The sequence below is a fragment of the Neopelma chrysocephalum genome, unplaced genomic scaffold, assembly GCF_003984885.1.
Source record: "Neopelma chrysocephalum unplaced genomic scaffold, ASM398488v2 Primary Assembly neopelma1_22b, whole genome shotgun sequence".
NCBI classification, from domain to species: Eukaryota; Metazoa; Chordata; class Aves; order Passeriformes; family Pipridae; genus Neopelma; species Neopelma chrysocephalum.
Window position 1 is genome coordinate 15,570,958 of NW_020897690.1, and position 25,655 is coordinate 15,596,612.

A 25,655-nucleotide genomic window follows, 5' to 3' on the forward strand; every position below is an offset into this window, starting at 1 on the left:
ACCCCTCAGGATTTCCTTGAATGGTTGTGTGTTGGCTGATGGAGGGTACTGCCTGGGGGAGCTTCGGAGAAGATATTCTGGCCCTTCTGGAAGGAAATAGCTGGCTTTTTCTGGAGGACATCTTGGCAGGGATGATGTCAGAAGACAGTTGATTGTATCTGGGGCTAGCCCACCTCCATGGGTTCCTTTTTCCTAATCAGCCTCTGTGGTCTCTGGATCTGCTGCCACCTGGTTAAGTGAAGTCCTTCAGTTCTGCACAATCCTTCTGTGTGCTCTTACCCTGTTCCCCCTCTGCATATCTTCCTTCTTCAAGAGCCCTTCTCTTGGGCTCATTCTTCCTTGACTAGCAGGGAAGCAGGAAGCACTGGGCAAGCCATGGCCACACTCCCATGACCTTGCCATGACCAATTGAAAAGATTTCTGTAGAATGTAACTCTAGGATTGTATGTAACATACATGTTACATACATAAATAAATATCCATTTATTAAAGTGACTTAAAACATGTTTACCCACTCACACATGCACACTCAACTTACGTGATTTTTTTTTCCTTTTTGAATTCATGACAGACTCAAGACATTTTTAAAACCAGATATTAATGTCAATATTTGAGGGAGTCACCTTGAGTGTTTTGTAGCTGGAAGCATTTGTAGAGCCTGTTCTCTAAGGTGAATGTGAATTAAGACTTCAAAGGGACTGTTTCTCTACTTCTGACCATACAGAAGTATAAGGCAGTGTGTTGCAAGTTTGATGGAAAAAATTCCTTCCTACATGTTTGCTGGTGAAAATTCTGCATGGAATATATATTTTTTTTCCTGACAGGGGCAAAAGAGCTAACTAAGTGTGCTAAAGATGTTCCTAAAAAGGCACCTCTTGCAATCTTGTTTTTTCTGGAGTCCTTTATGTCCTCAAAATTATGTCAAGCTGATGGCTGTTGAACATGAATTGCCTGGATGGTTTAGTCACAAACCATAACTGCTATGCTGGATGAGAGAAAGTTGGAAAAATAGTTTTCTGACAATGTATCTTTTAAAATATGACTTGCTCTGAAGATTAAAATAAACCCAAACCCACAAGACCAGAAACTTCATATTGGCTGTCCTGCTAGCATCTTCTGGAAGAGGGATATTGACACAATAACATGTAGTATTAGGATGTAAGACTACACACACGCTGTCAGTATTGCAGTGTGCTAAGGAGCTCCCAGGTAATCTGCACAGCTAATTTTCTTGTTTTAGCTAAATGAATGGTCTTCTGTTCATCTGTATCCAGAAGGTGGCTTGTTCCTCTCACCCACAGCTTGCTTCTGAAGCTTAATTCAAAGTTTTTCCTCTTTTCCTCCTTTTTTTGATCTCTGGTTTGACTTTAATCTCAGCAGGAATCTTTTCCACTACCTTTATTTCATAGATCTGCATTTTTGGGTTAGAAAGAATAGCTCAAAACTAGAGGAAGCGGTACAGTAAATACTGATTGTGCTGTAAAAGGTACCGCCCTGAATGCTGGAGTTAATCACCATGTCAGCTCATGTGTGGTAGCTGCTCATGTGCAAGCTGCCAGCCCCTTGAAGTGCAAGGTAAACAAGTCACTTCCCCTCCCTAGACTTCAGCAGTGGTTTCATGGAAGAGAAAGAAAGGTGTTTGAAAGCCACTTCAATTCCAATTGAACACAACTCATCCGATTGCATCTCACCTTTTCTCGGAGTGAACAGTAGAAATCCATTTGCGGAAATTTTCTCATAGTCTGCCGACCAGCTTTGCAATCTCTGTTCAAATCTCTCCTTGTTTGGAGACCCTGTACCTGGGCAGGTCTTGTTTGAGGTGGTTTGCTTGTTTTGTTTCATGTGCTGCCTTGGCAATGTTTGGCACACCAGACCTTCCTCCAGTAGCATGCTGGTAGTTATGAAACCTCTTTGATCTGTTGAGGCTTTAATATAGCCTCAGATGCTTTGTGAAGAATTAAAGCAGCTGCTGCTAACTATGTTGAAGCACCGCAGTGTATGTTCTGACGTGCTGTGGGTAACTTCCTTGGATGTGTCCAGTAGGCATTAGCAAGAGGTGGGGAGCAGCTGTACAAAATAAGAGGTCACTTAACACACTTATGGTGTAAACAACAGTAAAGCAGAACGAAACAAAAAGAAAACCTTCCAAGCATGAAGAGATGTTTGACGTGCTTGCTTTTGGTGTGCCAGTTTCTGCAAAAACTAAAGATTACACTTTGTATTGTGTTTTCCTGGAACAACTTGCAATTTTACATGTAATTTGTTACTATTTGAATGCAAATTGCTGATCTTTTGTGAATTTTCTTCCTTCAGAGTATGTTAAGTCAATAAAGATTTTCTGATAAAGCCATCTTCTTAATGCAAGATAACTGGTAGAGCTACTTACAATTTGTATCCTTTCCTTAAGGAAAGGATAACATGGCAGCTGCTACTTTGAGATAGATATAAATATAAATATAAATATATATTTTTATTAATACTGCAACAAGTGTAACAATTAAGCATATTTTATACTGTACCTAGATTTTTGAAAATTAAGACAGAAAGAGATAAAGTATGCAGAGGACTGAGAGAAGTTCTCAGGCTAAAAAGTAACTTTGAGGTGCTGGGATTCTACTACATTCAAACTAGTTAATTCTTTTTCTAAAGACTCTGAAGATGTAGAAATTCACAGAATCATTAAGTTGGAAAAGACCTCCAAGATCAAGTCCAATGTTTGGACCTTGTCAACTGGACCACAGAACTAAGTGCCACCCCAGTTGTTTCTTGAACAGCTCCAGGAATAGTGACTCCACCACATGCCTGGGCAGTCTGTTCCAATGTTTAACAACCCCAGAAATTCCTTCTGATGTCCACCCTGAACTTCTGCTGGTGCAGCTTGAGGCTGTGTCTTCTCATCCTGTTGCTGGTTGGTTGTGTGAAGAGCCTGATCCCCACTTGGCTACAACCTCCTTTCAGGCAGTTGTAGAGAGTGGTAAGGTCTCCCCCGAACCTTCTTTTCTCCAGGCTAAACACCCTCAGGCTCCCACAGCCACTCGTCATATGACTTACTCTCCAGACCCTTCACCAGCTTCGTTGCCCTTCTCTAAACTTGCTCCAGAACCTCAGTGTCCTCCTTGTAGTGAGAGGCCCAGAACTGGACACAGGACTCAAGGTGCATCTTCACGAGCGACTGAGTACAGAGGGAACAGTCATTGCCCTGGTTCTGCTGGCCTATTTTTGGTACAAGTCAGGATGCCATTGGCCTTGGCCACCTGGGCACACTGCTGGCTCATGTTTAGCCAGCTCTCAAACAGCACCCCCCAGGTCCTCTTCTGCTGGGCTGCTTTCCAGCCACTCTTCCCCCAGCCTATAGGACTGCATGAGGTTGTTGTGACCTAGGTGTAGGACCCGGCATTTGGACTTGTTGAACCTCACACTGTTGGTCTTGCCCCATCTATCCAGACTGTTCAGATCCCTCTGCAGAGCTTTCCCACCCTCCAGCAGATCAGCACTCCCACCCAACTTGGTGTCATCCATGAACTTACTGAGGGTGCCCTCGATCCCCTCATCCAGATCATCAATAACGATATTAAACAGGATTGGACCCAATACTGAGCCCTGCAAGTTCCTTTCATTTTGAGAAATGAGAATAAGATAGTGTCACCCTGAAATATTCAGGATGACTCCTGTAGTTAGTCTTATCTTAATCTTTGTTTTGTTTTCTTTCCAACTGTTATGAATCAACAACTTGTTTGTAGGTATTTCTATAGTGCAAACTGCAGCATCATTTGTGTTAAAAATTTTATTCAATCGTTGTATGCAAAGACTTGGGGGTGGTGACTTTACGAGGTCTAATAGAGCATCACTGTGAGACTTTTTTAAGGAAAATTGTTTTGACCATCACTGTGAAAGGTGCAGTGATGTATGTGACTTTCTTAAAACTGCAAAGGTCAAATGAGATTCAGACATGATTAAAGAAAGAAATGCACACGTACAGGCATCTTGTTTTCTTGGTAAAGGTGTGGGGTTTGTTGGTTATTTTTTTCTGAGGGCTTGCAAAGTAACCCGTTATTTGAATGTAAGCAGTACAAAAGAACTTTTTTTTTTTTAAGTACCCATATATTGTAGACTGTTCTTAGACTCCGTAATTTTTTTTGCATAAATTACATTACTCATTTGCACTGAGTGTAACCCTGCTGCTTGGTTAGGGGAGAGCACAGCATTCTGTTTCAATACGTGATCTGATGCTTCATTATTAATCATGAAAAGACATGATTATTGTGCTTTAGACATGTGTCTGTGATTTCTGTGGGGTTTGAGTAGGGTAGAGAGCAATCAGCTGAAGTGTGTAAATCTTTACCCCATGTCCGAGATTCTGAAATATCTTTTTGGTAAGGCTTGCTGTTTTGGAACTGTGTAAAGAGTTAGTTCTGTATCTAACTGAGAGTATGCCACCTGAAACACAAATGCTCTTTTCTGAGGTAGGCAATGAGTTCTGGGGCAGACTGCACCATATAAGAGGCAAATGGTTCTTTATCTAAGCAGAAAGGTGTGTGATCAATATAATTAGGATCATAGGTTTGATCAGATGGGACAGGCATTTCTAGACCTAGTTAAATTACTTATCTAATGCCAAGGATCACTCTTTGGAAGGAGGGGAGGGGTACCAAGCGCACTCTAAATTGCAGCAATTGAGAAAATTGACTAGAAAGTAGAGTGAGAAGGTCCATGTTGCTGATAGTTGAAGTAAGTAAGGATAGCAAAGTAGTCTTGTATGAATTTGTTCAACATGACACTTTAAATTCATCAGAGTTTCAGTATGAAGAATAATTTCATTAGCGTGTGAATGGTACTTTGCTTGCTGGCATCCAGTAAATTTTAGAGGTCTGTGTGATACAGAGGCTCCTGCCCCACAAGACGTTTATCATTTTATCAGCTCTGTCAAGGGCTGTGGATAACTGTCTTCATCTCTTGGCATATTCAGACTCTTGCTTTGAACCTGAACCATCAAGACAACAGAAGTATTGCCTGCAAGAGAGCAGACCCACATTCAGATGGCGTAAATTCCTTTGCTCTGTGTTTCATACTACTTTCATTCCTTTGTTACAGTTTCATCTGTCTTGAGTTTTCAGGGCTGCCTAGCTATGAGGGTGCGTACACTTAAATTTAGGTTATCTGGCTGTGGTTGCCGCTTCCCAAAGCGTAGATATTTGAATATAAATTCCTGAAGAGAATGCGCTTGGATGGAAATAGTGGTTCCTTCAACCCAGGTGTCATCTTCCCTTCTCTCCTCCCTCCCCTGGCCTGAGACACAGAAATTTTTTGCTGCAGTGCCAGATCCAGAGTCCACCAGCTCATCGTTTCAAGCGTTGAGCCTTCCAAGGTTAATTCAGGGCATCTTTAGCTTGTACTGGGACAAACTGTCCAAGGCATTTTGCAGAACGTCTCCTGTCCACGTGGTGCAAGGATGCTGTCAACACCTGACTCCTAAAGCCAGTGTTCCGTGAAGCAGCTGGTCAGCAGCACTGCTACAACCGAAGCTCTAGTAGATTTGATGCCAAGTAGAACAGATGAGCTACCTTGTATTTCACAGATCTGAGCATGGGGAGGGCAGTGCATTGAAAAGGATCAAATATCCTATACCTTCTTTCTGTGTTACAGCTTCCCCCAAAAGAATATGTGGAGATTTTTTTTTATTTTTTTTAAAACACAAGGTGAAAGAAAATAATTTTTAAGACACTTTCTCAGACTGGACAGGTGTGTTAGCAAGTGTGTGACATGCTGAAATTTTCCATAGCACCAGGGCACAAATATTGCCATTGTATTTCTTTTCCTCTTTCTGATGAAGAAGGAATATAGCCTGACCATGCACTTCAGAAACTTGGACAAAACATAGAAAGTGACCCCAGTAAAGATTCTTGAATAGGCTAAAGGTTTTATGAGCAACAACACATTGTTATGGCTTGCATTACTGCCTCAGATTTCATGAGCACCATTCAGTATAGTAGTTAACATGTATGAACCTGTGCCTTTAGGTCAATTGAAGTAGTATAGTCTCTTAAGTCTCAATTCTTTGATAAGAGAATGATGCAATATGTCACTGAAAAGCTAAAGACATGTTATCAGGATCTATAGGCACCAGCAGAAGAAAAAAAAATTTATGTAAGCATGTGATTTTTCTGCTGTGAAGAATTTCCTAATATAAACTTCATTTATTCAGTGGTGTTTTGTTAGAAATGAAAAGGAACCTAGTTTGTTTTAAAAAAAAGGATGCAAAAGGATACTTTATCAGTAAATAAGTGCTTAATTTTTGTAAGTACTTTATAGATGAAGACACCTCTAAGGAGTGATTGCTTTCACTGAGAACTTTGTGCAATTGTTTCTTTTCTGTATCTCAGGACTTTATTTTAGCTGTAAACTATGTAAACTGCCTCTAACAGACCCAGTGGTTTTAGTCTCATTAAAAATAGAACAAAGCTCTTAGCATTTCTAAGCCTGTCAGTTGGATTCCCTCCTTGCTAGCTGATTAAAAGACAGCAACCATGATGCATTGAATTTTCTTCTCCCATAATAAATGGCAGTCGGGTTCAAAAAGTGCACAGTGTAGAACATACTGTCCATTTTCTTGTGCAGAGTAATGGGAGACAGCTCAATTCTTGCAGAAGCAGTTGGTTTCTAGTACGGGAGGACTGCATCTAGGGAGAGAAATTTATTTTGACGTCATTATGGCCAAAGTTTGGGTCCAGGAGTGTTGAAAATCCTGTTAATGCCAGTTTTGCGAAGACCAGCCTAGAGAAGCTGAATCTGTAATGTTAACCTGTGTGTGTGCTGTAAAAGTGCATTGCTGGAGCTGTCAGCTAATGTGGTATGCTCACTCCTGCCTTACTGGAGAAAAGCCTTTTATTAATAAACTGCTCCTACCAGATACTGTTGGAGCTTGCTAGTCGTGGTCCAGCTCTTGCTAAACTACATTAACTATTTGATTAATTGATTTGTTTATTTCCTGGAGGGCAAAGAGACACTTGGAGTTGGGGGGAGGACAGGAAGAAGCTAGTAGTAAGAGTAGTTTTTGGTGTGCCCTGATAGCAGTTGCAATGCAGGTAGTGACAAGTCACATAACCGGACTCCTAAAATAAATCTCAAACACCTTCAGAAAAATAACTTTCTAGCTCAGCTATAGCAGTAGCTTCTATAACTATGTCGGCCCGTGGCTTTTAGAAAGAAACACTTCACTGACTTGGGGCATGCACAATATGGGGTTTCAGTGTCAACAACAGGGTCCAAACTCCCAATTTTTTGCTGAATTGAAGGACTTATGGTCAGTGGGTTACTGAAGCCCAGAGGGGGTCGGGAAAGAAATTCCTCCAAGGTCAGGCTGACAAGCCTTTCTGCCTTCCCCTGTATCATGGGATGTAATATAATTCCTGTGATTCATTTAACAAATTCCCTGCCATTGCAGAGACATGGACCATGGATGCAGGTCTGTCTTGTCTATCAGTCTCATTTTCCTTCTTTCTTTGCTAATACCTGGTCTGCTGTGTTTCTTGTAGCTATTGTATATGTTGCATGGTGGGCTAGTAAGTCTGCTGAGGGTTATATGAATGTTTGGATCACAATAAGTCTGCGCCGTGCCAGGTTTTCAGTGATTTGCTGCAGGGATTTGCGGCACTGAGGATCAGAGGTGCTGCTGTGTGTTGGGAGGAATGTACTGCTGCCTTTGCTACTCCTGTAATCCTGAGCTGGGCTTGTTTGTTCTTGGTCTCTAGGGTTATTGCTCCTAGTCTTGACAGCCAGTACTGTAAAAACAGAAGGATTCCTGCAGTTAGTGGCTTTGCTACTTCAGGAGAGAGAGCCCAACTTTTGACAAAGCTAAGTGGCTTTATTTTAAGCCCTTGTTTGTACAAGCTCTCTTAGCAATGGGAATGCTAAAATTCTAGGTTCACAGTTACTCTGTTGACTTACTGAGCCTTTCACTTGGCTCTTACCTAGTCAAATGACTATAGTTAAGAGGCAGGAAACCAGGTTACAGGTCTTTAATTATGTAATATGTGGGTTGTCTGAGAATGCACTTTAAAGTTTTTTGCCTAGTGTGCAAAGCTTCTTTTTTCTTTATTTCTGTGAGATGTTAAGCACTCTTGCAGAAAACAGTAAAACATACAAACTGTGTTTGAGTAAAGTTGAAATCATTTGCAAAGAAGTGACTTTGGACAAACCCAAGAGCCTTGCTCTTCCCTTGGGACACATGTCCTCAAACTCTGGGACGTCAGCTTGCTGAATTATGCTGTACCAAACATCTGTCTGGTAGGGGACTGTGCTGCTGTATTTTTAAGAAAGAAGCATCACATGCATTGCTAATTGATCTGGACTGTGGAGTTTGGATTAGAACTTGAACATAGGTTTGGATCTGTCAGTTGGATTTATTCTTGTAAAGGTTTGTATGTTTGCCTTCACAGGGCTAAGAGTAAAACTGAGTGAACAGAAACTCTGTAGATGCTTGTGGATACCAGTAAGCTGTAGGACAGTTTATTTAGATGAATAGCTGGCTATTCAGCACTTAGCATAATTGAGTCTATTATCCTCCTTGTACATTTGATGCTTCTAGTAAGCTGCAAAATCATGGTATAAAGAAGCAGCATAGCTTAAAAAGCAGTGCAGAGCTTAAAAAGCAGTGCAGGAAATTACTTTACATAAATGCAAATAGTAGTTTGTTTGGAAAGTGAGGAATCTTATAAACCAGTCCTCAGAAGAAATTGCAGCCTAATCTGTTTATTGCCTAAGGAAACTCCAGGAGCATGTTAAGAGTTATGCTACTGGGTCAGGTAAAGAAATGTTCCTCTATCTCTGTCTCCTTCCTCTAAGAGCAATAAGTTGCAGATACAAAGAGAGAGTATAATTTCTTCAAGTATCCCCTTTCTTCTCCAGAAGCCTGGAGCTGTGTCTGCTTTTTCACAGCCCTTGGTGGACACTTCTTCAGTGAATTTTTGTAATTGCCTTTTTTGGAAACCACTTACACTTGAATACTCTGCAATAGCTTCCTTTGTCTGTGCTAGCATGAAGTACTTCATTTTGCTTTACACAAGTTACCTGAACAGAGTAAAGCTAAGGTGGTTCAAACAATGACTTGGCTAATTTTCCTTTTACGCTCAACTAGTTTGAAGACCTCTGCCTTGGTGTGGTGAATGAGCTCTGCCAAGTGGGCAGGCAAGGCAGGAGTGCCTCTGTGCAAACAGAGGTGTATCTGCCTTGATAGTCTCCTAAACCACGGTGAGACCCGTCAGCATGTCTGACTTTACTTTCTGTTGTGCTGGACAGTGTACAAACATCAGAAGTATGTCATGATCTTAATTTGTCGCTGTGGGACTGCTGGCATGAGTACGCGTGACTCTTGCTCAATTGAACCTTTTGTTCAGGAGCACGGCAGTGTGGGTTTGCAGACAGCTACAGTAAATCCAAAACCAGGGACTGTCATCTTGGTGGTCTGGACATCCTCAGTCTGGCCATGCTCCCAGGAGCTTCCGAGAAGCTGTGCTGCCACTTGTAGCCTTTCTTCATCTCGTAAACTTCCAGTGACTACTGAAGTTAGAAAAAGTTGAAGCCTTCAGTAACAGGGGATTTCCAGACTTCTCAAGAAAGCTGCTCAGTCTCTGCTAATGTTAGGCCCCTTTCTTTGCAAAGAACGAGGGAGAAGGGAAGTACAGATTATACTTCATTATTTGTGCTTTCGAATCTGCTTCCTCCCTTCTCTAGGCACTATTTACCCATAAGATTATCCTGAATGACTGACTAGATAACCTTTGCTGAATGAATTAGGATGAGAGAAGCAGCAGTAGAGTAGTAGCAACACACTGGTCAGCCTAATAACAGTCTCATACTGATAAATACTCTTCTGAGCTAACCTGCAGGTGGGAACAGTAGCACTTGGAGCTGAAGAAGTGATTAAAGAACATGTGTGCAGACAGTGGAGCTGCTATAGTATATGACTATCTGATTCACTGATTAAAAATAAGATTTAATGTTTTCTTTGATAACTGAAAAGCTTATCGTGCTAGCACAAACAGCAGCAAACATATGTCATAGTTGAAGGAGTGCAACTTGAAAGGCTTGGTTATAGATTGAAAAATAAATCCAGATTGTCCTGGTTACTGATACGTAGAGATAACACTGCTTATGGGTGGACTTTGGCTCTTAATGCGATGCAAGCATGTCACCTTTTGTGTCGTGCAATATAAGTTTGCAAAAGGACACCGTAGTGTGACCTGTAATGATGGTGTGTTTGGCTATATGAAATCCTAATACTTTAAAGGACTATATGAAAAATAAACCCTGCTTCAGATCCTTCTAGCACTCTTGCTAGTCACTTGATTAAATCATCCTTGGTTGCAGATGCTGATGGAGAAAATAGTACATGCAAACAAGTCAGGGAGGGCTAATGCTCACTTAGCTTCTAAAAATACTACAAAAGCTGGATGGTCCAGTAAGTTAAGTAACATGCTTTAATTTCATATTGAGAGCATTTATTGGAAAAGGAGGGAGAGCTGGGGATTAAACCATGAAGCAAACAAATGACTTCAAGCTTGGTTTCGGTCACGACAGGGGGGATGATGATAGATCAAAGCAGGTGCCCACCTTGCTGAGGGCCATGACCTCACCCTTGATATGGAGCCCAACAACAAGGCTGCTGGCACAAAGCAATTATATAACTTTATTTCCTGCCCCCCTCCCCTTTCTTTTAACCTTGTTCCAGTGTCTGATCTCAGCTGCATCTGGCCGAGTGCCAGTGTTTGTCTGTGCACACCGGACACAAACAGATTCTGGAGGGTCATGTGAAACTACCCCTAGCTCTTTAAACCACACCGCCCTTACCTTTTCCCCTCCACTGCCTGCATTGCTGTAACAGGTGTGGCTTTGTTTATGCACGGCTTGTTGCTTTGCTTTAGCACCTGGGTTTTGCTGGCCCTCAGTGTCCGGAGGAAACCTTTGTTTCCCTGCTTTGCTCAAGCAGAAGGAGAACTCTCCGGACCTTCTGAGCAGGTGTTTGCACCAAACGAAATAGTCAGGGGCATCAGCTTTATGAGGGCATCAACCAGCAGTCATTAGTCACTATAATGTCGCTTTCTGAAAACTTTGACCATGGCTTTGGCTTAACTTCATGAGGCCTGTGGTTCTCAGCATCTTCTGGTACAGATGTAAGGTGATTCCAGAGAGGGTATATCCTATTCCTGTAAATTATTAACAATTGCTAGTTAAAAAAAAAAATAAAATCCAGCTTAATTGAAGAGTTACGGGCTTGGAGCCAGGTATAAGCCTGAAATAAGGTCTTTTCAGTTAAATGTTTATGTGTTACTGCTGTGGGAAATGCAAATGTAAAATGATGCATCTCAGCCTCATTTCACCTTTGTTCATACATAGCACTGCATGAATCTTGCCTTGCACTTGTATGTGTTGGGGCAACTGCAAACACATTTAGATAAGTAACAAATAGCTTATAACTGGTTTTCTTGTTCCAGCTTTTATTTCTCTTGGGATACCCTGTTGTTCTTCCCAGCCAAGAGTCAATAGGTAACTGCATCCATGCATTGGACACTGGGACTTGTTCCTGGGAAGTGGAACTGATAGTGCTAAACTGCATCTCTAGGATTTTAGCGACCCCATAAAAATTTGTCATGTTGAATTGCATGGAGAGAAATGCACAGAGAAAAGCTCTTTGCTAGGGAGGGATGTTCTGCTGAGTTCTCTATGCCTGGGATGCTCACCTCTTAGCCTTTGTACTGAGAGCAATCAGCTTCAGCTTTAGGTTTTGACTGAAAGTTTTCCTAGACAAGCATCTCCTCCTCCCTGTTGCCCTTGGCACCTTTGAATCAATTACACTTAACTTTCTGGGGAACAGACTCATAATTTTGTATGTCCTTTCTCCAGTTGCCTTCTTGTGTTCCAAGTCCCAAATTTCCTGCCTGAAATTTAAAATTGAGATGATGTGAGCCAGGTCAATGATGGCTGTGTGGTGTCCCAGAGAAAACGAGATATATCCAGTGAGAATGACTAGCGCTCCAAAAGCACTAGTAATGTTGGAATGTGATACCCTGCAGTTGCAAGGGATTTGACAGAGATAGGACCTCATGAGTTGCTTGTTCCTCATACATGTTCAGCTAGCTCCAGTGAAAGAGCTAACAAATACTGCAGTTTCAAGAAAGTAAGAACAAAGATAGCACCTTCTGTGCTGACAGAAGGTCTGATGTGGTTAGGTGTTTTTTTTTTATTCCTAAGAAGCAACTACAAAAACTTGTGAGATAAGGGAGATGTGGCTCATGAAACAACAGCCAGTGTTTTGAAAACCAGTGCGAAGAATGTGAAGAGCAATACGTGGAGATAGTCAATATGGAGGCAGAAGTCTGAGTGGTCCCAGTTGTATCTGGCATAGATGATGGATGCCATTTGTATCTTATCATATGTTGTTTACTCATAGAAACCTTCCTTAGTCATACCACTGTTGGCAGCTTTTGTCTTCTAAATGCCTGTGGGGTCTTGAATTGATCCCTGATGGTGAAGACACTAGAGTGGTGCTTGAGTACTTGAATCAAAGTTCAAGTATTTGCTGAGACTGTCTCTCTGATGAAGAGATAATATAATTTATTTCATATACTGTATAACTATATGCAATTCTAAGCCCCAAACACTACATCCATTATGTTTTTGAGTATTGGCTTATATTCTGTAAACTCGAAGTGCTGGGCTGAGAGTTCATGATTGCACATAGTTGAATTGCCACTCACTGTGGGCATGTTATTGCTCTGCCATAATTACAATGTCATTTGCCATGAAGGTGGTTCCTATGTTTTGACATAAATGTGGATGATGCCATTGTGTATTTATCCCACACTTCAGGCACAGCAGGATTGTGTATATAGTCACGTATATCACTGCAGCAGTTTATGGTGGGTGATATATCAATGCAGTCAACTTTATGCACTTTTCCCTACCCACCTTTAACTGGTATATGCAAAGGTATGCCAACTTTGTAAAACTATGTACCTGCTTTAAATCCCCTTCTCATACTTCAAAAATGTGACTTGTCTTGCTTTTCTTATATTCTTGTTTATATTTCAATTCCTCTGCTTTCTCCTAGTTGTCTTCTTTGGCAAGATCTGTGAGAAACTGTGGTGTTTCAGACTGAGCCAAATTCAGTTTGTGTTAAAACTTCATGAAACCTGATCTTGTGAGAGTTCTAGTATGAAAAAAACAACAGGTTGGCATCCAGAGGCATGGATGTTTATCTAAACTGAACTTCTGATTCCTCTTGAGGTTTAGTAGTTCACTACTGAATCTGTTTCAGTCCAGTTAATTAGTTACAAAACCCTAAGCCACAGACTTGGAATTAGAGAAAACAAAGCCCCAAGCCTCTGCATAATTTGATGTAAGAAGAAACTTTTGTTAAACTAGGAAGTGCATTTACATCACTGTTTCTCAGTTTGAAATGCAAACTTATGTACAGATGAACCAACAGCATAGTCATTGGTTCTGGATTCATGCCACAGGTATTAATGTGACAGCCTTGTGTCCCCCTACGATCTGTCCCCCCCACCTTCTCTGACACTGATTTCTCCTGTCAGACGTATGGCAGGGTTTTTTTGTTTTGTATAGGTGGTTTGACTTTGTGTAATGTAGCTTACAGGAAGCACAGGATGCCTGATTTTGATAAGATATTCTGCTCCTCTCTTTTTAGGACAATGTAGATCAGACTTCAGCTCATGGTCGGCGGGATCTGGTGGAGCCGGGTTTCCAAGAACCATCTAACCGCATCTCCCTGAATCACCAAGGTAAGGAACAGTGGGTGGAAATCCAGGCTTCTCAAGGGGATGCAGATGCGGTTTGACCTCCATATTGCCATTTTCCTCACTGGGGGAAAAAATGTTCTGGATGGTTGGAGGAGGAGAACTGAAGAAATTGTTTCTTGTCACAACTGTCCTTTGAGCTGTGAGTGAAGATGATGAAGGACCTGTATGCATCTCAAGCCTTGCAGCCCAAAATGGGATTACTAGGCAGGGTGACAGGAGGGGGCAGGAGAGAAGTACTGAAATGGAATTCAACATTTGTAATGTCAAAGTTGTATTTAAAAAAATCTTCTGTTGCTATAAGAAGGATTCAGGGCTCTGGCTCAATGTCTGCATTAGGGGAAAAGAAAAGCATGTTTACTTGCTTTCCATGAAAGAATTCAGATCATTTGGGAAAAGAAAGTCCTGAACTAGAAGTTGTAACGCTAGTGTAATAGTTCAGCTTCTGTATGTCAACAAGAGTACATATAAAAAGTTAAAATAAATCTTAAAAATCTGTCTTTGCTAATTTCTGTCTGTTCAGATGCATAAAAGGCAACAGTTACTATTATTGCAGAGACTGTTCAGCTCAGCTTTATTTTTTTAGGTTTGAAATAATTTATTATAGAGAGTACCATCTTAACCAGTGAACCCTTTTACCCTCGGGGTTCCTGATGGTTTAATTTGAAACCAAGTCCTTGAAGGTCATCTTCAAATGTTGTTTCATCAGTGCAACAGCTAATAGTATGCAGTCAGAACAAGTCTATTGAAACAAAAAAGATTACAGACGTATTACTTAAAATATTTGCCAAATATGACATGCTTGAGTTTGTCCTTTAAAAATCCAGCATTTTTTATTTGTCAAGGGCAGCAAGACTGGAATTTCATGACTCGTAGATTATCAAGACCATTTAGGTTTCACAAACAAGTCCCAGAATGTAATGAGGATTGTATTTTAACTTGCTCCCCTCTCCATGCTCCAAGTCTTCTGGTGTTTTTGAAGCTTTGTTTTCAATTGCAATGTAATCCAGTCTAAAACTTGCAGTAACCCAGGCAGTGTGTTGTGACATGCTTGCGTGCATAGAGCAGAGTTTATAAATTCAATTTTTCATTTGTTTTAGAATAGTACTGTTACATTACTTTCACCTATCTCAGGATGTGCAAATCCTGGAGAAGATCTATACAGGTGACTTCTGAAGCTATTTGTAAATGTCCCCCCTTTAATCAGGGGATTTTTTTGGGAGGGAACACATGCTGTGTGGTTTGAGTTCATGCTTTATAGTACGTGTTGCTGCTGCTTTTGAAGTCTGAACATTTATTGAAGAAATAGGTAATACTGTGTTTTGATGGCAAAATGCCAGCTTTGCAGCCTGACATTTTCCTACTTCCTTTTCAGATCCTTCTTTTCCTCTATCAGTATTGTTGTACTGCAGAAGGATCCATACAGTGTCACCTGACATGTGGCTCTGTCTCAGCCACTTCAAAACAAATGTCTGTATGCGGTGGTCCAAATTAATTTAGGAAACAGCTGTCTTTGAAGAAAATTTTGCATAGGGGGTACTGGCAGTTCAATGCCTGTTTCTAAAGCAAGACTCGGTTAACATATCTCCCAATACTTTCTGAAGTAAAGATCTCTTATGCATCCACAAATTGTTTGGGATTTTTCTTCTATGTCAGCTGACTGACAGCAATCAAATCCAGGATTTCTAAAATCTTTCTAATTTTGTTGCTGAAATAAGTATATAGTACATTATTAATCTTGATGCTGTTACGTTAGTGGTGTGGATTAAGAACTGAAATCTAAATGCCCAAAGGTGGCCTTTAATCTGTGCTGGGCTGTAGCACTTCTGCCTTTTTGCAGTGTTGGAGGGAAGCAATGTGCTTTACAGACATGATACCTGCTGCTTTGGTACCTTTTTGAAAATGGAAGTGACCATAAGCATGATATGGTGTCATGTTTTGTGTGTTCTGCCTGTCCAAGTGTGAGCATCTACACTCTTTCACAGCATATGACATATACATTGTTATCCAAGAACTTGAAAGTAAAAGTATTCTAAGAGCTGGCATATAATCCAGTAACTGATTAATGAGTAGTACATAGAAAAGTACAACACAAAGAGCTTCAATGGGAGTTATGACATGGTCTGAACTAGCTCCCATGCAGTCACATTAGTCACATCATAAATAGGAAGACTAGTTATTAACATGAAATGGATTTCTAAGTTCTATGTCCGCTCTTTACTTTGGTTTTTTACTCTTACACAAAATTTTGTTATCCATTACTTTCTATTAAAGCTTTGCTGGCACTGACACTGGTTAAAAATGTAAGAGTAAACCTGTATCCGGAAGAAACTTGCAGGACCACTGCAAATTAATCTGGTGGTATGTCTTGATTATGTTGATGATAAAGATACTTGCAACAGACTATGGCAATTTTTGCTTCCAGTTATGTACAACGTTGCTTGCTGACTTCAGCATACACCTATTATTAGATCTAAAGCTTTTGTTCCTGTGTTTCACATGAGCAGAAATTGTGGAAGGATTAGAATTAGCTAAAATATTTAATGTGTTAGGTGCTCCCTGCCTTTTTCTCTTTAGTGTATTGCGTGTTAAACGCTGCAGCTGAACTTTGAGCAACCATACTTGTTATGTTACTTTATGTATGCACTTCCAATTCATACCTGACCACATTGCTCAGCGAATGCAGCAGATCTGCCAGTTTCTGTTGAACATTAACTTATGGCCCTTTGCTTTTCACTGGGGGAGCTTTTGGTACAAGCACTTGCAATTCTGAACCCGAACTGCTTTCCACAGCCTATAAAAACGGTGATTAGCTACTTCCCAGGCATCTGAATCCCTTCAACACTAAGTGAAAAAAGAGCATTCAAGTGGAGACTTGAGATAGCCCTGCCAACTGTCCCTGCCTGAATAAGCCCTTTCTTATGAAGGGTATTTCAAGTACGTGTTTCCTGCTGAATCACTGTTTTTACACAAGCAGATGCCTTATAACTGTTCAGCTTTTTATTTCAAAAGAATATCTTGCAAAGATTGGGAAGCAGAAGATACTTTTGTAAAGTGAGGAGTCTTTAGAATAGGACAGCTTCATGTGAAACACATGCACAAAGTTAGCATAGATGGAACGGTATTTTTTCCTAGACATAGTTTAATAGCTGTTTATGTGTAGGTATGCTAATAAACTTGCTTACTTTAATAGTAAGTATTTTTATATCTAAACCATTATTTAGTACTCACTTTTCAATGATTCTGCTAATTGGGCAAATTTTGTAAACGTACTAAATGCAAACAGTGGGAACAGTGATGTCTTTCCTATATTCCCCATAAGCTACTTCATAAATTAAATGTCATAGGAAAGAACAAGCTTTGTCTTGCTGAGTAATACTAATATTGCAATACTAGCAATATTAGCAATGCTAATATTGAAATAGTGATATCCACTGATGTAAAGGATGCTTCAGCTACCTATTAAAAGTTATAGGAAGTTATCAACAGCCAGCCAGGATTTGGCATTTAATAACCAATAAGTCTAAATATTTCTGGAACAGTCCTTCCAGAAGTTGTAGTAAAGTCTCTAGGCTTGGAGAAGAAAAATAAATCTAAATTATGTGGTCTTTTCTGAAGAGGAAAAGGAAGAAGGTGAAGAAACAATCTAAACAACTACTTACCATCTTTAAAAACACTAAGAGAAAGTGAGAGCATGCTTAGGATGGGACAGGTATTGTTATTTTTTGAAATTTTCCCCTTCAGGAATGGAGTGTGGAGATGAAGGAAACTGTAGCCCCCTCAGGCACATCTTACTTTGCAATACATTCAACAGTCACAAATGTTTAAAATTTGGCAATGACAGGTTTCCTGCAGTGTGTAGCCTACAGCATTTGTACCCTGTCCAGTAGTGAGGGGTAGTGTGGAGCAGAGCTGGGGACCATAGTGATGATTTTAGTCAAAAGCTCTGCATTCACATGGAGATGCCATTTTGAGGTTTTTAGTAGAGGTGATGGGCTTCAGCACTTGTTCTCCCTGTCCTGTCCCAAAGGATGCTGCTGGTTCTCTCTCCCCAGGCACCCTGGCAGTGCAGCCTCTGTTCCTCTTGGCTGCTCTGTGTGATGCCACCAAATTTAACTTTGAATGTCTCTCAGTAGCAAGATAAATCTCATGGATTTCCCTGTGCTACTGAGGAAGAGTTTTGCTGTATGAATTATGGTGGCAAAATACACTATTCTACAGAAACTGTAAGCCCAACAGAATTTGTTGACTCTTGGACTTCAGGAGGTTTAACCTGACAGCCATGCCACTGCTGTTTCTCTTCTCACTCTATACTTCTGGGATTTTCTTTGTTGAGGCATGTTTTGGAGCTCCTTTTTTCTGTTCGTTTTTCTAGAAAGCAGCAAATAGTGCCAACTCCAGTCCCAGATGTAAGTTTATGGGCAATACTTTTTATTGGTACTTGACGTACTTTTTGAGATTGCGTAGGTACTTCTTATTCAGAATTTTGAAGCCATGCATAAATAAGATGCATTCTGTCACCTTGCCTTTTAGTGGAAGTATTAAACATGCAATTCTGGCACTTTCTTTATGTGTGTACTTGTGGGATGATTGTCAGTTTCTGTACAGATGTGTTTTGCCATGGGTCTATGATGAAAGATTTATCTTCCTTTTATTAATGCATTCACACACAGCCTTTCTTTCCTGAGCTCTTGTTGGACTTCATGCTTTTTGTCACTCCACTTTGCAGACAGAGCTGAGCTGAACCTTATGGTACCTCTGGCTGCACAGCCAGGTGTCTCCAGCAGCAGAAAGGAAATGGTGATATGAGTTGTTTTAGCCAAGAGCTGCCCTGTGTCAACAGCCAGCTCAGCCTTTGGTCTTTCTTGGTTGGTCATGGTAGAAAATCCTGTCTGTCGAGAGACGGTGAATATGCTTTGGTTGTGGATTGGGTTGACATTAGTTTTCCTGCCTGTATTTACAGACAACTTGCTCACAGTGAAACTGGAGGGATCCAGGGCATCTGCCAACTTGCATCATACTGCAGCCAACTCTTGAGGTAGATGCTCTCTAGTACCTCACTGGCTAGTCACTAATACATTAACTTCTCTAGAGACAGTAAATGACAGCATGGTGAAAACTACCTTTCTAGCACACTGCCTGGGTCCAAAAAATACAAGCCCATGTAAATACAGGCAGACTTTTGAATGAGCATGGGTGTAGATGAAGTATTACAATGCCTAAGATTTAGCCCAGAGAAATAATCTTGTGTAGCACTCTTTTTCTCCTCCACTGTTGTTATTACTTGCTTTTAATATCTTTTCTTTTGTATCTGCCTCAGGATAGACATGGGAGGTTGAGGCGATGTTGTTATTCATTCCGTAGCTAAGGAAGAGTCTGTTTAGTAACAACCGGTGCTACTCTGAAATGCTTCACTTATGGGATCTGACTGGGATGAGTCGGTTATCTGGTGTATCAGAACTAACCCATGTTTTTGCAGAATCCAGCTGGTACCGAGTTGAAAATGTAGAGTGAAAAACAGATAGTCTTGTTTGTATTTCAGGGACAATACTGCCAAGACATTCATGAATTCTCATGCTTTGTATAAATGTTGTTGTCATTGTCTAGCCTTAGAAAAAAATCAGCATTACTGCCAAAAAGATTTACACTGACTAATCTTTTGAAGAGAGTGGAGGTCCTGCTTCCTGCCTAGCTCATTACAGTACCTTTGTCTTGTTTTGGAAAACACTCCCATTGATATTTGGTGATGAATCTTGTTAGCTACTAGGAAGGCACCTGTCATAGCTGTGTAGAAGTTTAACTTCCCTCTTTAGATTAGTTCCCAAACCCTCGGGCTAACAGAACTCTGAAAAAAACCCAAACAAAACAACATGAAAAGAGAAGACAAAGTAGAGTGGTGTTTAGTACAGATAGCTTGAGAGATTTGCAGCAAGCTACAGGAAGAGAGAGAAACTGAGTTTAGCTGGAAGACTGTATATAATATAATGAAGATTGAGTGAAATCAGTGAAATGAGAAGAAACAGATAAAAAAATTATTTAAACTGTTGCACGTTCAGATAAAAATGTTTGCTGGTGACTGATGGATTTTCTTTTATTTTTATTGTATTTTTAAATTTTATTTTATTTTTCATGTATTGATTTTTTGTTATCAGCTTTGCAAATCATCACTTTTGGACATATTTAAAAATTTTGTGTTCCTCTGAAGCCATTCTGTGACTTACGGGAAAATGGTAGTTGTTACCAGGTTTGCAATGACCTTCTTGCTGTGATGGAGGGGAGATGGTTGCTGGGGCAGAGCAGTTGCATTGGGAGAGCAAGTGGAGCTGGATTGGGAAACTGGGTTCCTTGCTCAAGATAGTCCATGATTACCCACCCTCAGGGACTGAAGCTGTATGGGCGTATGGCATTTGAAATAGTGGTTTGGGTTTTTTTATGCTGAAGATAAAGGGATTGTCTTCACCTCTTTCAAGATTTGTATCTGCAGTTATCAAGGGGCAGAGGGGAGCAGATTCACAAGGTGTGAATTTAGGGTAATTAGAAGGTCCTTTCTTGTATTGTTAAATTCTTGTCTAAAGCTTTGGGAGGTGAAGGTGTAAATTGGGCCCCTGAGTGGTGTATTTCTCTTGCTTCTTTACAGATATGTCTCAGAAAAAGAGGGCATTTAACTTCTCTCACCCCTTACGTTTTACCTACTGGAATACAAGTTACCAGCATAAGCTTAAAGCGATGACTGTAAGAAACTCGCCACTAATCGAATAATGAGAGACACTGCGAAATCAATCGTAAAATCAAACGTCCTTTTTAATTCACTCTTGTCTTTAGTATTAAGGAACGTGCATTTCCCGCTGCCACTGAAGCGGAGCAAATCTACCTGATGGAGCAGGCACATTTTTGCATCCTCTGGGTAATGCAAGAGGTAGCATAGGGATCCCCTCTCTCCTTGTCTGGGGGTTTGCACTCTTGGGCATCTCGTGGAAGACTGTCTTTCTGTGCTACAGCTATCGAGGCGCTCCGGGGGCTCTTGGTGAGGGGCTGGGATGCCAAGAGACAGGTGCATGAGAGCATTGGTCTGTTGGGAGTGTCTGCTCTGTTAGCGGGAGGCAAACATTCACATCGAGTATTTGTTTACTTTTGGCACGCTTTCCCAGAGGTATGTCAGCTCAACGCGGTGATGTCATCGGCGGCATAAATAGTTTCTGTGCTGGTGCGACTACCCCGGTGGTGTCGGGGCGGCTGGCTGCCTGCCCAGCGAGCGCCTGTCTGCTGGCAGCCTGATGCAACAGCCTTGCTGGTGGCTTCTTGGGAGGGACAGCACCTTGCACTGGCTGAGAGAGGGCTCCTGGAGCGAAGCAGCCTGGCAAGCCCTTCATGGATATGATGTTTCAGGCGTTTCGTTTCTTGGGCTTGAGCTCATGGGTCTGACACTTCAATTGGAAATGGTGTGCTTGGAAAAATTCAGATATCAGAGGCAAAACAGTGTCTCAATATCCACTCGTGATGAGATGTTTCTCCCAGGTACCAGAGCTGAGCTTATTTCTTGTGCACTTATGTCTTCTGTGAGAAAAAAAGTCGAATATCCTATGGGTAGTGCACTCTCTCCTCTGTAAATGTATTTACTTAGCAAATTGCATCATTCCCGTTGCTAAAGCAGCCAAATGCAATATATTTCACTAATTTTTTAATCATTTTATATACTTATTTATCTCTTCTCCATGGTATGGGGACACTCACAGTCTCAAGTCTTTCTCTGCCTCCCAGGTGGCTTATCTCTTCCATTTGAGTTAATAGTCCGTAACTGAACTTAGTGATCTGAAATACCCTCTTCTAATTTAATCAATAGAAGTTAACTGTAAGATCTTGGGATTAGCTCATATGTTTTCTGAACATAACTTTATTGCTTTTATGTTTGGTTTTTTTTGTAATCTGACTAAATTTGTACTGTTAACATGTTAGAGCAGAAGGATGGAAATTAATATTATCAACATAGGCTCTTTTGATGGCTTCTGGATGACATATTTAACATGGCTCAGTTGAATTCTGGCCTGTGCCACTCCACCCTCTTCCTGCACGTTCTTGGGGTTTGCATATTCCCTGTTAGGGGTAATATTTTAAGTGTATTTAGCTTTATGTAAGAAGCTTTTGAACCTGTCAGTGAGGGTGTTATAGCCAAATGTCAAAACATGGCTGTGGGCACTTAAAATAGTCTCAGTACTAATGAGCTTTCCAGCTAGGAAAGTTGATTTATTATGTAGCCTGGCTTTTAATCGTGCCATAACAATGGCAGTTATTCAGTAAAAACAGTGTCTCTGCAGCATCACAATATTAACTTCAAATTCTGACACCTTAACCAAAATCAAATTCTAAATTTCAAAGGCAATTTGACATGTGAAGGGGAAGGGTATGGTTAGAGATGGAAACAATCTGCGTACACACTATACCGTCTGCTCTGAAATACACTTTCGAAAATATTCTTTCAAGAAGTATCTCTAATTTTTGAGATAAAAGTACAATGTCACTATACAAGGACAGCTTTAATGGAGAGAGTATCTGATTACATGGAAAGCTCTAGGGCCTTAATCTGGTTTCATGACTGTTGTGTTCAAGTCTGAAATAAATCTGCTTATTCGGACATTTAAAAGTATCATCTATGAGTAGATCAGAAATTGATTTTCATTTATCTGCAGTGCACATTTGAAATCACTGTGACTGTTGAGGGGAGGCTATTTTATTTTTTAAATCTCTCTACTTTGGTAAAAGAAGACAGATTTATCAAAAGCACAGTGTTAATTGTACATCCTCTGCTTTCTGAAGATGATAGGGGAAAAGGGACCCCATTTTCTATGAAACTGATTTCCAAGTGTGTGGTGGCAGTGGTGTGGTGAAGTACAGGCAGTTGTAATGCCAGAAACTGCTCCTTAAATTGAGATTGGCTGGACTGCAGCTTCACAAGAAAGCTTTTAACAGCCTTAGTTCACTGGTATATTTAATGGTTTTGGAATCAGATTTTTTTTTTCAGAAGGAGATCCATTTAACCAGATGAAGCCCTGAGTTACTCCCACCCCTATTTAAAGCACACTGAACTGATTTTTGTACTATCTCTGACCAGCCATGCACCTTTGATCTCTCTTGTGATGGCAGGTAATTTCTAGTAGCTGACACAATATAGCCCTCTTGTCTGCAAACAATTCTGAGAGACGTGTATTCAAGTTTTGTATTTTTGTTTTCCCCTGACCTTCAAGGTTGTATTTTTGGTCTCTGTCAAAGTTGTGAGAGGGTAGAGAACAGTTTCCTTCCATTGTTTGTCTTAAACTTTGGTTTCTGTCTCTTCTTTCCAGTGCCTCAGGTAGAGAAAAGTATTAAGTTAACTTACCTTTTTATGACTTTCGTCTTCTAAGCAGAGCTTTTATCATCTTAGAAATGAATACAGAAGTTCACTTTGTTCATCTTTTATAAAATAAAAATAATTAAAAAAATAAGCAAGCAATGTCTAGATCTGTAACATTTCCAGGGGTAAGAAATAGAACGAGTGTGAGGTAAGACTTGTTTGCAAGAGTGAAATGGGGCATATTTGTGATACAGCAGTTCTCTTGGCAAAGACTTCTGTTGCTTTAGGATTCCTAACAATTCAACAACTTTATGCTCCTCCTTTTCAGTTGTTAGCTGGTCTTAATCAGAGGAAGAATTATAAATGCTAAACAAAAGTTGGCCTTGTGCTTAAAAATTGAATGGATTTTAAAAGTTGGCTGACACTATTTTAACAAATTTAGGTTAAGCAGTCCAAACAAGTATAGAGTTAGTTTAAGGGTTCAGTATCCTTTTCTGCATATTAAAACAATTTTCAGGAGCTTACACACTAGAAAAAATGGGATTGTCACAAAAAGATATAACACATCGTACAGCTGAGAGGAAAATACCCAGTTCAAGTTATAGCTTAAACATGATCTTTCTTAGAAATGCCTTTTCTAATGTGTTTATTAGATTGGTTCAGCCAGATGACTGGGAAGTTGAGGACTGCAGATTTTAAGATTTTTCCAGCATGGGAACATATCTCCTTCAGTTGAGACAAACAAGTTGCACTGGAATGCACTCATGGTCTATATCAGCAAGTATAGCTTAACTTAGTTATGTCAAAAAGAATATATACTATGGTATATCTGAAAAAAATGAATGTCATTAAAAATACTTGGCTAATAAATTACAGTGGTTTTGGGTGAATGCGAAAGTAGGCTTTCTTAGTGGCAAAGTTCTGTTTATTTAAGTATCAACATGATTTTCTATGTTTAAAAAATGATTAAAGATTCATGAACTAAGTCAGACTTCAGATAGCAAGAAGAGCGTAAAATGGCACAGGCTTCAACTACAGCAGCTTTATGGTTCTTTTTTTAAGCTCTACTACTCTGCAGAGTGTACTGCCTGTATTTTCAGCCAGTCCTCGCTCAAAGAAGGTGATTTGAACGTGAATGACTTTGTGCTGACTGGCAGCTTTATTGATAGCAAGATCCTTATTGGAGGAATGGTTCATTTTTCACTCATTTTGGAAGTTGTGTGGAGTAGCAAACATCCGAAGCCTGTGCTGTGGGGTTGCACAGACTCTTACACACATATGCGAATGAGTGGTTGCAAACTCTAGCAGTTAATGATGGCAGCAGCAGACCTGGCTCCCCTGTGTTAATCATCTATAGCTCAGGCATGTGTAAGCTGCTCAGAATAATTGGACTCACTTGAGGTTTTGATGAAACCAGACTGCAGAAATCGTTGCAGGATGCTTCTAAGTGTCTGTTTCTTTACCACACTGAAGCAGCCATGGGCTCTTCACAACCCCTCCAAGCAGAAGCTAGGAAATACTTTTTGGGGTTGGCCCCTGTGCCTGTGGGGAGCAGGGCAAAGAGTTAGAAGCGCTTGTTCAACAAATTAGCTGTTACGTAGAACAAAACAAATCACTGTAGATGTCTACCTACATTTTCACCATTGGCAAAATGAGGACATTGCTATTACAAAACTTCGGTCAAATATGTAGTTGAGATCTGCTCAGTGGTGTGCATGCTATTTTTGAGATTAAGTCCTACTTTGTTCATGATATTAAGTGAGCCAGTTGTGATGAGATGAAATCAAGACCGAAATGTGAACATATGTGAGATTGTATCGTAATACATAGGGTAAACCATAGGGTATTTTTTGACATGGTGGGTAGCCTTTCTGTAGATTAACTTGCTTGCATGCCACGTGGAAGTGGCACATGGAAGTGGTGAGAAATGATGCAGCTTCTAAGTGCATAAACGTGCTTTGATTGATGGTGCTTTATTCTTGACTCACAGTAGGGAGGAGGTCAAGTTGAAGGGTAGCTGTAGCTTTTTCTTTGCGCCCCTGGGGGTTGAAATTAAAGTTTGGAACAGTGATCAGACTTGCCAGTTGACAATGAAACATTTACTAAAAACAAAAAAAGAAAGGTATTAAATGTGGGATGACGAGATAAGGAAAAACCACTTGAGGCATAAAGCATGGTGAAAAGCCATGTAGTTTCTTTAAGACGGTTTTAGTGTGTAGCTGAAATGAAACTACTGAAAGAGATCTAATTTGTTTTCATTACTGTAGGAGCCGAGATGTCTACTAATACAGTATTTATGTTTGTGGTAATATCTTTCCACCATTGTGTATCTCTATAAACCTTCTGTTTAAGAAAACGACCAAACAAAGCAAAACAAAAAAACCTCTCAACCCTTCCTCGGTATGGCAATAGTGCGGAGCTGTTTGGGCCAGGATACATGTCTCCTGCTGTGTTAAGCTGGTGAAATACAAAACAGAGAGATCTCTTTCTGAAGAGCAAGTTTAGAGATGAATCTGGCA

At 40.4% G+C, this 25,655-nt stretch overlaps 1 protein-coding gene across 1 annotated transcript in view; it reads left to right on the forward strand.

The window, feature by feature from the left end:
* Nucleotides 1–25,655, forward strand: part of GRB10 (growth factor receptor bound protein 10) — a 144,552-nt gene that overhangs the window by 47,558 nt on the left and 71,339 nt on the right. The window contains exon 3 of the mRNA XM_027680571.1: nt 13,703–13,796. Within this exon, the coding sequence (XP_027536372.1) occupies nt 13,703–13,796 (94 nt within the window). The remainder of the gene's footprint in view (nt 1–13,702; nt 13,797–25,655) is intronic.